This window comes from Polyodon spathula, chromosome 7 (genome assembly GCF_017654505.1).
Source record: "Polyodon spathula isolate WHYD16114869_AA chromosome 7, ASM1765450v1, whole genome shotgun sequence".
NCBI lineage: Eukaryota > Metazoa > Chordata > Actinopteri > Acipenseriformes > Polyodontidae > Polyodon > Polyodon spathula.
The window spans coordinates 9,667,837-9,682,735 of NC_054540.1; the positions used below are offsets into that span (position 1 = coordinate 9,667,837).

The 14,899-nt window shown below is 36.2% G+C and overlaps 1 protein-coding gene across 1 annotated transcript in view; it reads left to right on the forward strand.

Annotated features, from left to right (window-relative positions):
* The window catches only part of LOC121318125 (A disintegrin and metalloproteinase with thrombospondin motifs 20-like), a 102,425-nt gene extending 88,865 nt beyond the window's left edge, over positions 1-13,560 (forward strand). The window contains exons 29-39 of the mRNA XM_041254443.1: positions 64-231; positions 3,093-3,266; positions 3,929-4,099; positions 5,222-5,422; positions 5,704-5,833; positions 6,072-6,166; positions 6,468-6,562; positions 7,044-7,177; positions 9,417-9,508; positions 10,274-10,378; positions 11,719-13,560. Coding sequence (XP_041110377.1) covers positions 64-231; positions 3,093-3,266; positions 3,929-4,099; positions 5,222-5,422; positions 5,704-5,833; positions 6,072-6,166; positions 6,468-6,562; positions 7,044-7,177; positions 9,417-9,508; positions 10,274-10,378; positions 11,719-11,808 — 1,455 coding nt within the window. The 3' untranslated portion in view covers positions 11,809-13,560. The remainder of the gene's footprint in view (positions 1-63; positions 232-3,092; positions 3,267-3,928; positions 4,100-5,221; positions 5,423-5,703; positions 5,834-6,071; positions 6,167-6,467; positions 6,563-7,043; positions 7,178-9,416; positions 9,509-10,273; positions 10,379-11,718) is intronic.
* Positions 13,561-14,899: the final 1,339 nt, after the last annotated feature.

The window sequence follows — 14,899 nt, forward strand, 5'->3', positions numbered from 1 at the left end:
TTATATTTTTGAATGAGTGAAAACAGGTGTAACCCTAAACACGCTGTGTTCCTTTTCTTTCAGTGTTCGGTGAGCTGTGGAAAAGGCACCAAGCATCGGGATGTTTACTGTGCTGATAAAGACCAGGCCCAGGTGGAGGAAGAACACTGCAAACAGCTGTCGAAGCCTCGCAATCACAAGCCATGTAGGTCACAAAGATGCCCTAGCTGGAAGGCCAACGGATGGAAAGAGGTATGCATGGTTTACTTTAACTGCACTGCAGGTATTGGAATGCACTGACAGAATCAGGAGTCTGACAAACAAACTCCAGAGCTATTAAAGTGTAGTGAACTTATTTGATTGTTTTAATAAAAAAAAAGGTTGTTATTACCAACAAAGTAACATGTCAGGATTAAGTGGCAGTGAGCATTGCATAATACCTTCCCACACCATGGCGAGCTGGCGAGGGAAGTGGAACAAGTCTCTCTATAGTTGATTTTAAATTCATCTCAGCTGCAGAATAAATGTCACTTCCGTAACACTGAATCCAAAAAAAAGTCTGTCAGGAAATGCTTTCACCACTTATTTAAACCTTACAGACCAAGTAGTTTTATGCAGTTACCACTAATTCAGAGGAAATGCTGAGGCCGGCCAGTCACCCCACCCTCCGAGTTGCATGAGAGACGATGTGTGGGCCCATGATTAGAGCCATTCTCCCTTACCACTTCGAGGCTGAAATAATTGGTAACAGATTGGGTGGAACTCACAAAGTTTTTTTTTTAGGGTCTTTTTCTCATGGGACCTGGATCTGATTTACCATAGAAATGCCGTAACTATTTCTATGCAGTTGCACCTGTACTGTGCATATGTAGTCAAGTGTCCAGTCCACATGTGCATGGTAATGCAAAATTCTGTGCACTCTTTTCACATTCTGAATAAGCCCTTACTTAAAGTCAAATACCAGACGCAGTGCACACCCCTATCAGTCACTGTAGTCATTTGATGTGCTTATCGCAATAGGCATACCCCGCTTGCATTTTCATACTTAAGTTTACTGTTGCCTTTTAGTCATTACGATGCAATCATTGAGTGGTTCTTGTTGTACTTACTCAAATATTGTGTCTGCCATAAATGTGTAAGGTTTAAAAATTAAGGTAAACATGACATTAATTACTTTGTTGTGCTGTAAGAGTGAGACCAGACCATGTTTCAAATCATTTACCGTTTATTAGTTTCAAATGCCAAACAGTACATTGAAAGTTATTGTTTAGATATGATATGTGCCAGCAGTATTAACAGAGATATGCAATTGATCAAGTTACCTCAACGCCTGGACAGACAACCTCAGACTCTGCACAGATGGTCTTGATGATCTGGAGGTATTGGGAGCTGCTTTGTTTTTGTATGCCTCTGTGCTTGGTATTTATGCTTGTGTAGACTCGGAGCCCACTTGACTACAGTTTGTTTGTTTTATCTTACTAGTTAGAATTGTCTGCAATAGAAATGAATTATTCAACACTTCAATCACTCTGGTGCAACCAACCATAATCTACTAAACTACTCTCTTTTACAAGGTTACGGTGGTGAATTCTTTACCATAGGTCTCTGACAGGCTACAGTCTATGTGTTTTTGTGGTGTTTAGAGTGGATGTGAGTCTGCTGTGTGGATCTGAGTTAATGAGTTTGTGTGAGGAATGTGTGAAAGGTGCTGCAGCTGTGATGAGGTGCGAACTGCCCAATTAGCTGCAGCACCTGTATAGAAGGGAGTGGTTAGGAGTGTTAGTTGGTGAGTTTTGTGAGAATGAGAGGACCGGGTGAGTGGGTGTTTAAGCAGTGTTTTTGCTAGTTGTTTAGACTGTTTTGTGTCTTTTGAATTGGCCGTTGTGCCCTTTTGTTTTGTTTGATAATTATTATTTAATTAAAAGTATTTCATTTGCTGCACTTTCTCTGAGTCTCCTCACTTTGGCTACCGTGCCACATTCTCCTTTCCCATATTTTCTAGCACATGCCTGATCACTTAGAATTCTAAGCCTAAGGCCAAGTTGGTTGTTGCCTTAGCAACTGTACTTAAGCCAATGTCACATTCAGCAAACTGGTTTAACATCACCAACACACTTTATTTCATGTGATTACCAATACATGTTCACTCCTCTTATGTAACTTAAGTTAGATCAGCTAGCACCAAAATGTAATTTGAAGCTACTTACTCTTAAAGTATAGGAAGGGCAGGAAGTAAAGTCTTTGATCCCAGGATCTTATTGTGTAACATGACTGCTTTCTTGTCTCAACAACCACAGTAGTGTTGAGCACAATCATGCTGATTGTATCGTTTTAAGTTAAAGATCAGAGGGTTCAAAGCAAAAGTCATGTTCTTTTCCTAAGATTTCCATTCGATTGACTGTAGATCGTGCAGAGTTTCTCTTGCTTTAACGTTTACATTTTAAATGTTGTCAAAGAAAACCCTCCATTTATCGATGTCGGTACAAAGACTTCTTCCTCATGCAGGTGGAGATTCAAAGGCACAACAAAGCTTCAGAGAGATCAAGATTCTGATCCTACAGTAACTGTTATGAAAATTGCATTCATAAAAGAAACACTTTTTTTTGTTTTATATTTTTGTAGAACTTGAAAGTGCTGTCTACATGCTGGTGAGAGAGTTACCTCACAAAGTCTATGTATGTTTATCTGTATTATACAAATTAGAAAAGCGTGTCAGGCCTGCTCCAAGCCCTGTCACTCTGGTTTTGTTCAAGCACAACATTGGTGTTTCTATAGAAGCTAGATTTCTTACCCCATAAAGTACACTATGTACAGTAAATACTTTAAGTACAGTGTTGTATATAAAGCCTCTGCAGAAAGTTCCAATAGTGATAACGACTTGGATACTAGGAAAGGTTCAACCCTATAATTACAGTTAAATGGTATGCATGTGTTGTAGTATAGTAAGGCAGTCATGATCGTGTTTAAAATCTGCAGACATGTATTGCTGAACTTGCATTTTATCCATTAATTTAATAACCCCCCACCACAGGTTCTAAAGGAAATCTATTAAGGAAACCATGTCAAGTATACAAATGTTTAAACTGGTAGTTGTGCCTTGGGATGTTTTTCAGTGCTCTGTGACCTGTGGCGTGGGGATTCAGCAAAGGGAAGTCTTCTGCAGACTGAAAAGTTTAGGTCGAGTTGATGAAGTGATGTGTGATCCCCTCGCCCAACCTCCTCGTACACAGCCGTGCCGGTCTTCTTACTGTCTTCGTTATGAATGGATTGCAGATAAATGGCAAGACGTACGTATTGCTTGATATGGCATAGGGACATAACTTTTGCATCTGATACATTAAACCAGTTTCCTTTGTTGGGTTTTTTTCTGACTAGACTTCAAATAACTTCCAGCCTGCAACTGTTGCCAAAACCACATAAGTACTTCCAAATAATGCTATAGCCCAGATAACGCCCATAACATGACTGTACAAAGCCTGCTTATATCAACCAGTTGCTGTGTCTACTGGTGAAGCATATATAACTTTAAACACTGAAACATCAGATAGGTAGTTACACTAAAACAAATCTGGCAAGACAAATGAGAAGCCTTTATCAATGTCTTTATATCGCCTTCAGTTCTCTGGGGACACAAATGTTGATATGGTAGAACCAAGGCCACTTTGTCCATACTTCAGTGTGATTTTAAAGGGGCAGGGGACACAGCTGGGTCGAAGCAATGCAATTTCATGGGCTGTACATAGCGTCTAACTACATAACTGTGTAATTGCAGTATAACCTAATTAGTTCCCAAGAGACATCCTTGTTCTAAATACATACATACTGCACTAGTAGTTAACTGGCAACTACATTCTACCTGTTTGCATGAAATAAATATATACCACACGTTTTTTTTAAAAGCCCTTTAGTAATTTCCTTGCTGCGGGTTCAATGTACTGTTTATTTTCAGTGCCCTGTTGCCTGTGGTGAAGGGATAAAGACACGAAAGATTGTGTGTGTTGATCAAGCCAAGAAGCCTGTAGATGACAGCCATTGCAACTCTTCATCCAAACCTCTTACTTCACAAAAATGCAAAACAGTACCTTGTGAATATTTATGGATTACAGGAGATTGGTCACAGGTATGAATTACTTGCAGGTCTTTATATTTATTATGTTTTCCCGTATACGTTATAAACCATATAAACCTTACCACCATTATCTCTTTAGCATTGGTTATTTGTTCTTATTTTTTACTCTTTAGGCTCTCGTATAAACTTTGTGCTGGACAGAGTGTAAAATAAATATATAACTATGTGCCATTTGCCTGTCCTGTAAAGAAAACAAGTGCAGGCCAACATGAAGGAACAGCCTGTTTTAAATGTAGAGATTTGCAAAGTCCATCTGCACGATAATGAGTGAGACAGTCAGTTAATAAAGAATATAGAAATTACTAGCTGGCATATTATAAATATCAATGCTTGAAAAAAGGGGTTCCATTTGTCCACCCTCCGTATCTGCCTAATTATGCAGCTTCTATATCTGCCCACTTATCCTCCTTCCATATATAAATGTGATAGCTGATCACCATGGACACCAATACAGTCCTCACATACTGGAAAGGAGTGTGTCTCAGAATACCTGTATAGAAATGCTTAACAAACACATCCATGGATATGGATTGGAACAGTATATATTCAGTATTATGCCATGGAAATAAAGTACATTTTATATAATATTTATTTTTACTGAGGAGCCTTTCAGTTTTCTGGGGTTCCATTGCATCAGGTCCTGAACTGGATTAGATCATGAAAGCTTGCTTCTCAAGGCTGTTTATGATTAAGTATAGGCCATCGAACATGGAGTAGTGTAATGTGTGTGATTACAGGAGGTTTGTTTTAATATCAGTGCACATGCAGAGGATTGAGAAAGCCCAATGATTTTACAACAGCCCTCTCGAAATGGAATCCCTCTGTGCGAGTTATATAAATGTCAGGTGGTGTGGCCACAAAGAAACCAGTACACGTGGAAAGTTAATAAGTTGCTCAAACGTCTGTTATGTAAATGTATCTACAGGGTTAACGTAGTGTCTTGGGCACTTCGGACAGCAATAACGTTGGTTAAAAAATTGTGGTTAAAAAAAAATAGACACCAGTATAATCATACTGTATATATAAAATATTAATACAATTTTGTTTGTACTTTCCGTTAAACATGCAACAAAGCAGGAAATGAACAGCACTGTTTCTGCTGTATATTTACAGTGCTCAAAAAGTTGTGGCTCTGGATACCAGCAAAGGATGATTTCCTGCTCTGAGGTGCACTCTATTCAAGATCATTATTCCTATGACTCCCAGTCTTTATCTCGTGCCAACTGCCCAAAGCCACAACCTCCAGATATCCAAAAATGTAACCTTAGGGAGTGTCCCCCAGCTGCATCCTGGAAAGTAGGCTCATGGAGTAAGGTGTGTATCCTCTCTCTTTGAAATGACGTTTCTATTGAATTACAAAAAGCAATCAGTGCAGCTACAGTATAAGCTTGACTGAGAGTCTCACACCTGAACTATCAGGCCTTATTCAAGCTTGAACAGTCCTATTCAGATACTGTTCTAAAATGTTGTTAGCTTCTTTAACCACACTGTTATGTGCTAAAAGGACTGGGAAGGGAGGCTTGTATCATGTTTTGTATAACTGGATTCACTTCATTTAATACTTGAAGACATGTTTTAATACTGGCTCATTGCAGTGTTCTATGACCTGTGGAGCTGGTGTGATGGAGAGAAAGGTGGAGTGTGTGACCTCCAAGGGTTTACATTCTGAACCGTGTCATCTAGACGAGAAGCCAGAATCCACGGCTGCTTGTCAGGATAAAGAGTGTGAGTAGTATGTTAATGAGTCTGGGTTATGTTTATAGACAGCTGTATATAAACACATTCAGGTACCTCAGACTCAGAAGTCATAATAGAAATGGAAGAAATGCCAATAAAGTAGTAAATTCATGTCAGCAGGGTCAGGTATTCGTAAAAAGGGGTGCAAATCTATTACAAGTTTTATTCAACATTAATAAAAAGAAAAACAGATCGTATAATTGTAATTATTTTATTTCCTGCACAGGTGAATTATTGACAAGCTGCAGTGATGTGCAGACTAAACAAGGACTTAAAAAAGATGGTGAATACTTGCTTAGGATTAAAGGGAAAATTATTCAGGTAGGTTATGCAACACATTTTCATATTGGTACATTATATTTAAAGAAGCAACTTTCTGTTACAATTCTACTTCTGCAGTCTCAGTGTGGGTTTCATTGCACTGTATTTAATCAAAGTCATTTTCAGTATTTTTTTTTTTTTACCTTCCCTTTAAACACGATTTACTTCCTACTACTTCTTGCAAAAGGAATCTAGGTTATTGTTCCAACATTTTTAATATGAGCCTATAATATAACAACCTTCCTAAGGTCTTTAAAACATTTAAAAAAAACATTTTCATGTATTATTTTTTTCCCCCCAGATTTACTGTGCTGAAATGCAGTCAGAGTATGCAAAAGAGTATGTTACCTTACGCAGTGGGCAGACCGACAACTACTCTGAAGTATATGGATACAGGTGTGTCTAACGGGTTGAACAATAAAGCATAATCCACTTTACACACTCAAGCTGTGATATACTTTGAAATAAATTAGCCCCCCCCCCCACCGACAACATTAAATGTGTAAATGCCACCTTTTAATTAAACGTTAAATAGCAGAAAATCTGTATCATGTTATCCCTAATGCATTTTCTGTGAGGTAGTGTTTAATATCCAAATGATATTAGCATTTCATTCTTGACAAGGCCCCGCCCATCTTTTAAACAGTGAGGTTCAGTTTACTGCAAGTAGTTTACATGTTTACAAAAAAATCTAAACCTTAACACTAAATGACATTGCTTAGTTTCTTTTCAGCTGGTAACACTGGGTAGTCCAAGATAATGTTAATCAGGGACTGTGATACCAAGTTTCACTTTAGAGTTTTGATTGAGCATTTTGAAGTTTTATGGATAATACTAGATATTGTAAAAGCTGAATGTAAATGTTTTTTTTTTCTAGGTTGCAAAATCCCTATGAATGTCCATTCAATGGAAGCAGACGACAGGATTGCTTGTGCACAAATGACTACCCTGCAGCAGGATACACACTTTTCTACAGGGTTCGGCTCGATGTCAGTTCCATGCGGATAATAAGTAAGTGTGAACCAGATTCTAAACTGGATGCTTAATTAAACAGATATGTTGTTATTAATATTTGCAGTTTTAACATCCTATAAACTTTTTAAGCAACATTAATGGTGTTGTAGACGGCATTCTGTTCCACCCTCGCCCACAATGTTCTCATCTTTTAATATCAGAACTCAAGGCACCCTTTATTAGGATGCTGGACTCACAGGTTTTGTTTATCTTCGTCCCAAGTTGGGGGTCTTCTCTATTCACTGTCAGAATGTGCCTCTACCAAGCAGCTGGATTGAATTCACAAGTGTCCTCCTTTATCCCTTCTAAATACCTGTTGAAATTGGGATTTGGATCTTGTTACCAGGAGACATTTTAAACTCCATCTTAATCTTTGGAACCCATGTAGGCAGCTTTCAGATACAATCCTTTGTTGTGTTTGTTGATGCATGTTAGTCGAATACACAATGTATTGAATTATAAACTCTGTGTTCTGTTTCTCAGCCTCCTGTGTGTCAGACACTATTTATATGTGAAGAGAATGCCTGACCGATCATATAAACAAAGCCAGAAATCCAGGACTGCACAAAATAACTGTATTGACAGTGTTATGGCAGGTCCAATTTCCCCTATAAATACTGTATATTATAGACTGCTGAGGATCTTCCAGCCAAACAGAGCTCACAGTGTTCCTGCTGTATGCCATGACACATCATGGAGGAACCCAATTCATGAAATCACCTGAACCATTTTGAGTTTTTGCGGTTCTGTATTATCGGTACTATTGACATCATTAAAAAAAAAAAAAAGAAATCATACCTTAGTCCATTCACCAATACTGACACCAACATTACCCACATATACAGACCTTCATTGTCCTAAAGCCCTATAATAACATTGTTAAATCCTTCTTTAAACAATGTAGCATTTTGAAATTACAGCACACAGTTGTCTACCTGGAAGTCTAGCAGTCGAGAGTGAAATTATATATATATATATATATATATATATATATATATATATATATATATATATATATATATATTGCAGTATCTTCTGTGTTGGATGTTTGATTTGGGTTTTGCAGGCTGCACAGATGTTTGTGCCATTGAAGTAGACACAGTTAGGTGTTTTCAGTAGTTTTTAATCGTGCAAAGAGTCCTTGTTAATCTCTTGGTGTGGGTCAATTAGAATATACTATGAAGCTTGGTTAGAATCTGGGGGAATATAGAGGCATCAACATTTTCTGTCATTTAACTTTTTAACTAGCCTTTTTACAGAGTGCATGTTGAACTACTTTTTCACATTACTGATTTTGTATTTGTAGTGACAGGATATGGATGTCACCAACGTGCTTGTTTTGTATTTGCAGTTGTGGCAGGGCATGTATATTACTGTAATACTGCTTTCTGCTATTTAAATGGAGGTACTGCCCAGTGCTATTTTTTCTTAGTGCTAACATTTCCTATAGAAAGAACAATCCTATCATCTAATTTTTCAATGCCATTCAAAAAATATTATGACATAATTGTATTGCTATTAGTAGGGCTCTTTCCACATGCACACACATGATATCATGTTACGGAACATGTTATGCACAGTTGTGATCCTTTCCCCTCATACTAAATGCATATATAATAGCACTGTACCCCATACCATATGTCAAACCAAGACAGCACATGTTTTCAGTAAGAAGCCACTCAGACAGTATGTTACTCATTTGTTATACTCTTTTTTTTTCTGTGTAATAATGAGTTCAAGATGTCTTGAAGATTATATAGTTACAGTTCCAGAAAAACTGGAGAACACTGTAATTTTACTTGAGGGGCAGTCTAGTTACACCTTTACAAAACCTGAAGCTTTTCCTGAAAAAGTCATTTGTATCTGGCCATATGTTCATAATTTTTTTTTAGTTTGTATTTTGCCCTATGTCTGCTACTCTGTCGTATTGCCGTTTCACTGTAAAAGGCTACAAATGAGATCCTCCCATTGCCTTATTAGACAAGTTTAACTAGTTAAGTTCACATTAAAACCTGAAACGTTTCAAAGCAGATATGCAATTCAGTCTTCTTTACATACATGTTATGAGGTTCAATGATGGAGATACAATGAAAAAATATACAGTATATTTTGTTCAATGGTTAAACTTCATAAATGTATGTCCTGTAGCACAGGGTATATGCTGTCAGTAGCTAACCTACAGCAGTAGGTTCTTAAAGGACAGTACAGTGACTGTGTGTGCTTGTCTGTCTCGCAGCTACAGATCTGTTTTTCACTGAGACGCTGCTTGGGAGAGCAGTTCCTTTTGCCACAGCAGGAGACTGTTACAGTACAGCCAAGTGCCCACAGGTACGAAACTGAGACTGCATCTTGTAATGTGATCTTTTACATTGAGCTTTATGGTGTATTCTTTGTATAATTTCCCATTAGAAAGCTGGAGATGTAGACAAAAGTTTAATGAGCGTAGTAGGGAATAGGCAAAGAAATCTGTTTCCAATGTATCATTAAAGAATCCGTTATTCACAATACTAGCCTGTGTATTTGAAAACTGAATTCACTTCCTTGACGGTTACAGACTCCTGTTTTAAGTATTTATACTTGGCCTCTATGATAAATACTGTACTGAACTTTTACAAACGAATGTGTCATGTTAATTCAAACACCTCAGCACATATATTTTTTCAGTTCATTGGATGTACCACATTAATAAATATCATTGATTTAATAAGCCAACATTATTTTCTCAATATTGGCAGTTAGTTGAAAAAGGGTTTCCTTCATATTAAAAGAACATCATTCAGTATATTACCAGCTTCCATGGATCATTTGAAACTGTCAAAGTGAGATTGTTTCTGGCTCTGTCAAGATCCTTACATGAATGTACAGGTAGTTTATAAATTGGATTCATGGCATAATACAGTAATAATAATTTAGCTTTTTTATGTTTACTAACATTTTTGAGTATTTATTACAGAAAGCTGGGCTTTAATCTGAGATAATAAGAATATTATGTTTTGGGCTTGACCTCAGTTTGTTCGAACTTGCTTCTGTACATTTTAGAACCATTTGCTTATGCACAGTCCTTAAATAACCATCTGCTATCTATTTTTATAGGGACAGTTCAGCATCAATCTGACAGGTACTGGACTGCGAGTATCTGAATTAACTAAGTGGATAGCTCAGGGTAACTATGCGGCAGTCAAAGTACACAGGTCTCATGTAAGTGAAGTGCACTTGTTTTTAAACTCATACATTTCTGTTTGATGCATCTGTTCTCAAACAGTTGCAGAACTGGGAAACATTTTTGTTCAATTTGAAAGTTTATTTAAAAAAATACATGATGAAATAAATAAGCACATTATTTAGACAGTTTAGACAGCATACCAAAATGGGCACTACAGTAATTAATGCCAAGAATAATCCATCTAGCTATTTTATAAGTTTTAAGTGTAACTTGATGCAAGCAATAGTAACGTGATGGTGATTGTGACTGTCAAGGTGTCACATTCTACATGACAAACATGATAACTGCCTTCAGTTGTTATCAATATTCTGCACAATGTTCTCATCAGCTTGTGATATGCTTTGTGGATTGCATTCGAGTATACTCTGATAAAGTGGTGACTGGGCGTTTACTGGTCTACAATCCTATTAAGTCGTTTTGACAAACAATTTGATTAAAGCATTGTTTGAAAAAACATGGTACATTAATAACTATACTGTGTATGTAATTGCCCATGATATTTTGGTTATGGTTTTTATGCGGTGGGCTGTACTGCAATAATCACGTAGATGATGTTGACGACCAGTGACGCACTATTTAAGTTAAGATGAAATGGTAGATTAAGTCAACAGCGTGGCATGACTCTAGAATGCTGATAATAAACATCAGCACAGAGAAATGAAATGAAATGGTAGAGAAATGAAATGGTAGAAATAGCCTGGAAATTTTAGCAGAAGTGGCAGCCTAGTTTAAAGGTGTAATAACTAAGGCACAACATTGTTGTCTGGTTTCACAGATGGAGATTATTTGAAAGATTATTTGAAACGTACTTTTCCTTTAGATTAGTGCTGACTAGAGCCTGTGGAACATGTGACTCCAACTGACACCATAGTTCCCTACAGGTGTCATAGAACACAAGGGCAATGCTGAGGTCTTATTACTTGAAGTTAAAAATGAACTTGTAGAAGGGGAAACAAGCCTGAAAAACAACATATCCACAGCAAAAAAGGGACTTGTTAGAAAGCTGTTATGCTAATGAGGTGTGTGTGAGAGTGTATTTATTTATTTATTTATTTATTTTATACTTGGTTATTACCAAAGATAGAAATCATTTTGGGTCGATAAATAAAAAAGGTCAAGCACTCCTAGAAAGATGATTAACAAAAAAGGTAATGAACTAAAAACAAAACCACAAAGCAGCATTAACTGTATGTATTTGTCAGCTAGATCAAATGCATAGAAAGCTCATGGTGCTGATAAAGTGTATAGAACTCTCTGGAGCAATACATCTGTTTGTGTCTGCAACTGCTCAATAAATACTTTTAATCTTTTACAGGATGGTACACGGATCTATGGAAGGTGTGGAGGCTACTGTGGGAAGTGCATTCCTCAAACTAACTCTGGGCTTCAAGTCCAAGTTCTATAAAGAAGTTAGGATTTGAAGTACTAGGAATCAAAAATGAAAAGCATATCCGTCCAGAATGTAACGTATCTTGTGTGTAAAGACAAAGATATTTACTGCTTATATAATATTGCATATTATTTGTCTGTTTTGGCAGCTACAGCAACAAGTGATCCAACTGAGTTTAATGGCCGCTTCAGCATAAAAGGAATTAATATGAAGATATTTATTCAGTTTCTAATAGTGACAATGATGATTAAATGCACTGGTATATTAATGCAAGCTAGAACACACATAGAGTAAAAGCACTATGGGCTGGTGATGTTTAAATTGGTTTAAAAGTGTCTTATGTCAGTCCAGATTCATAGGGACAGGTGCATAGTAAAGATGCTGGGTATAACATACAAAATAAAATACAAAACATACGGTATGTTACTGATAGAGGTTTTCTCATGTATCTTAAATCTTTTTCAGAATGCATGACCTATTTAAAGACACAGAAATTGGGTGCTTCCCTGAAGGTGTAATGTCCAGTTACTGTAATTGTAATTTTACCTGATTTTGCAGTACATTCCTTTACTAATCAATGGTGCTCATTATCCAGCAGCTGGTTAAATAGCATTGTATTTACATTGACATTACAGTCATATTCAGTAACTGAGTGAATTACACTAGAGATGAATAATGGTCAGATAAGTCATGTCCCCAGTAGCAATTATAGTTCAGTGTTGCATGCCTTACAGAAAAGACAGCACAAGGCAGGCCCCTTAAAATGGTAAGAGGTAGCCTTGAAACTGCATTGAATTCCATGCTGATTTAAATATACCTGGGTCTGTGTTTTATTTTTCATTCATATCGAAACAAAAACCTGTGAAATCAGTAGAAAAACCAGTGGCCGTTCTTGTTGAATTAGGAAATGTAAGGCTTAAGGATCATTGGTACCCACCTCCGCATTCTTGATCACCAATCAAAAACCCTTTAGTTACATTTGTTGTTTTGTAAAAGAAACAACAAACAGTTTTAAGTTACTTAGAAAGGAATTATTAAGGCGCACATAAGAGCTTCTAAACCAACCTCCTGGGGTTTTACTGTGAGTCTTTGTAACATCAATGCTTTTTTGTTCTCTTTTTTTAGAACAAAATCAACTGGTGTTTGCTTAGCACTCAGGTAAATGCTTTGTGAATACAGACCTGTGTGTTTTCCTTAATCTTTTATGTTATTTCTTTTGGGGGGATTCTTAACCCAGCTTCTTGAAAATGATGAGTTACAGTGCATGAAAAACCTAATTTAGCCAGCTAGCGGACAAAATATAGGTCCGAAAAAAACATCTTGCCAATTCACTGGTGCATAAACCCTACCTCTCATAAGCATGTAAATAAGAGAGACGTATTTTATTAAGGTGTAAAATATTTATTTATTCTGTGCTGTTTTGTTCATATGTTGGATGTTGAGTACTGTCAGCTAAGAAGCCATTATTTGCATTTTTGTTGAATGTTTGTAACCACTAGCTAAACAGAAAAGAATGATGTTATTTTTACGGTGCTGTTAACTACTGAAATTACCTCTCTTTCAAAAACAGGAGTTATGTGGTGATGTACCACTACCATCAACTCTGCTGCCAGGTTTATGGGAGTAGTATTAATATTTACAAAGCTTCACACCATTTCACGCTGATACAAATGCAGACAGTAACTCTTGGTGCTAAAATGTTTGGAAATCCATATAGTATTTAGCTTCAACCAAAGTTTCCTTTTACAATGCCTGAGTTGCACAGTGCAGAGATATATATATATATATATATATATATATATATATATATATATATATATATATATATATATATATATATATATATATATATATATATATATATATTATATATAATTATATATAGACAAATCCCTGTTTAAATTACTCAAGCAGCTAACTTAACTGTGGCTATCATGTTCTGTGAGACAATTCTACCTATGAGATCTGTATCAGAGGCAGTGTCTGAGTACTTGATGCACTGTGTGCCTTAGATTTTTAGAAAGGTAAACTTGGGATACTCCGTTCCTACTTAAATTTTTTATTTTTATTAACAGTAAAGTTTCTTGTAAATATTTTTGTAAAAAAAAAAAAAACTGTTTTTATAATTGACTTAGTGTATTTTCTGTTATATTTTAAGAGCATTTTGGCAAAAAAAAAAAAAAACAAATGTATGAAATAAGATGCTTTTGCAATGTATTATCCAAAGAAAACACATACTTGTTGAAAATTGGGTATTCACCCTAATGTGTGTACTGCATATTAAAGGAATCATTTTGGTGCTATAATAACATTTACTGGGGTTTTTTTTTTGTTTTTTTTAAGATAGTATCTGGCTGCTGTACTAACAAAGACAATTATATATTAAAATTATGTTTTGTGTGTATTTTATTAAAACATTTTATTAAAAACTAGTATTTGTCCAGTTTTAACTCCAATAGCTTAGAAGTGGATCTAACAGGTTTACTCTTAATTTATCATTTGTAGTAAACATTTAATAACAGCAGAAAACAAATTCCAGAATAAATCTTCCATGAAAATGAGAATATATAAAGTTTCCTAATCTTTTATTCAACACTTTCATGCTGCAAATCATAGTGCGGTCATAAATACTTATTGGGTAACCTTCACTTGTCCAGATAGAACCTTACAGTAGTACATCTTAAATGGATAACGATGATGTTTGTTACAGTAATTGTGATTTATAAAAAGTTTGATAACTAATAATAATATGTCTTAACCCTATGTATAACAACGAGGCAAGATAGCTTACAAACTGGTTAATGTCTAACTTTCTAGCCAACAAATACATGGGACCCAGGGCACAGGCTGAAGGCGAACATATTCCAAAGAAATGTATATACTGTAATGTACAGAAGACAGTCTATGTTCATTTAAGTTTTAGAATTTTTGGCGTCCTTGATCCACATGCTCCAGATACTAAACTTAATCTGTTCAGGTCCAGGGCTACAGAAAGACAAGTCAAGGTTGACTGAAAACCGAGCTGCTGCCAGTTTGATGTCAGAAATGGAGGTCTCAACATTTTGTAAGAATGCACCATAAATTACTGTGATGCCAGACAAAGTTC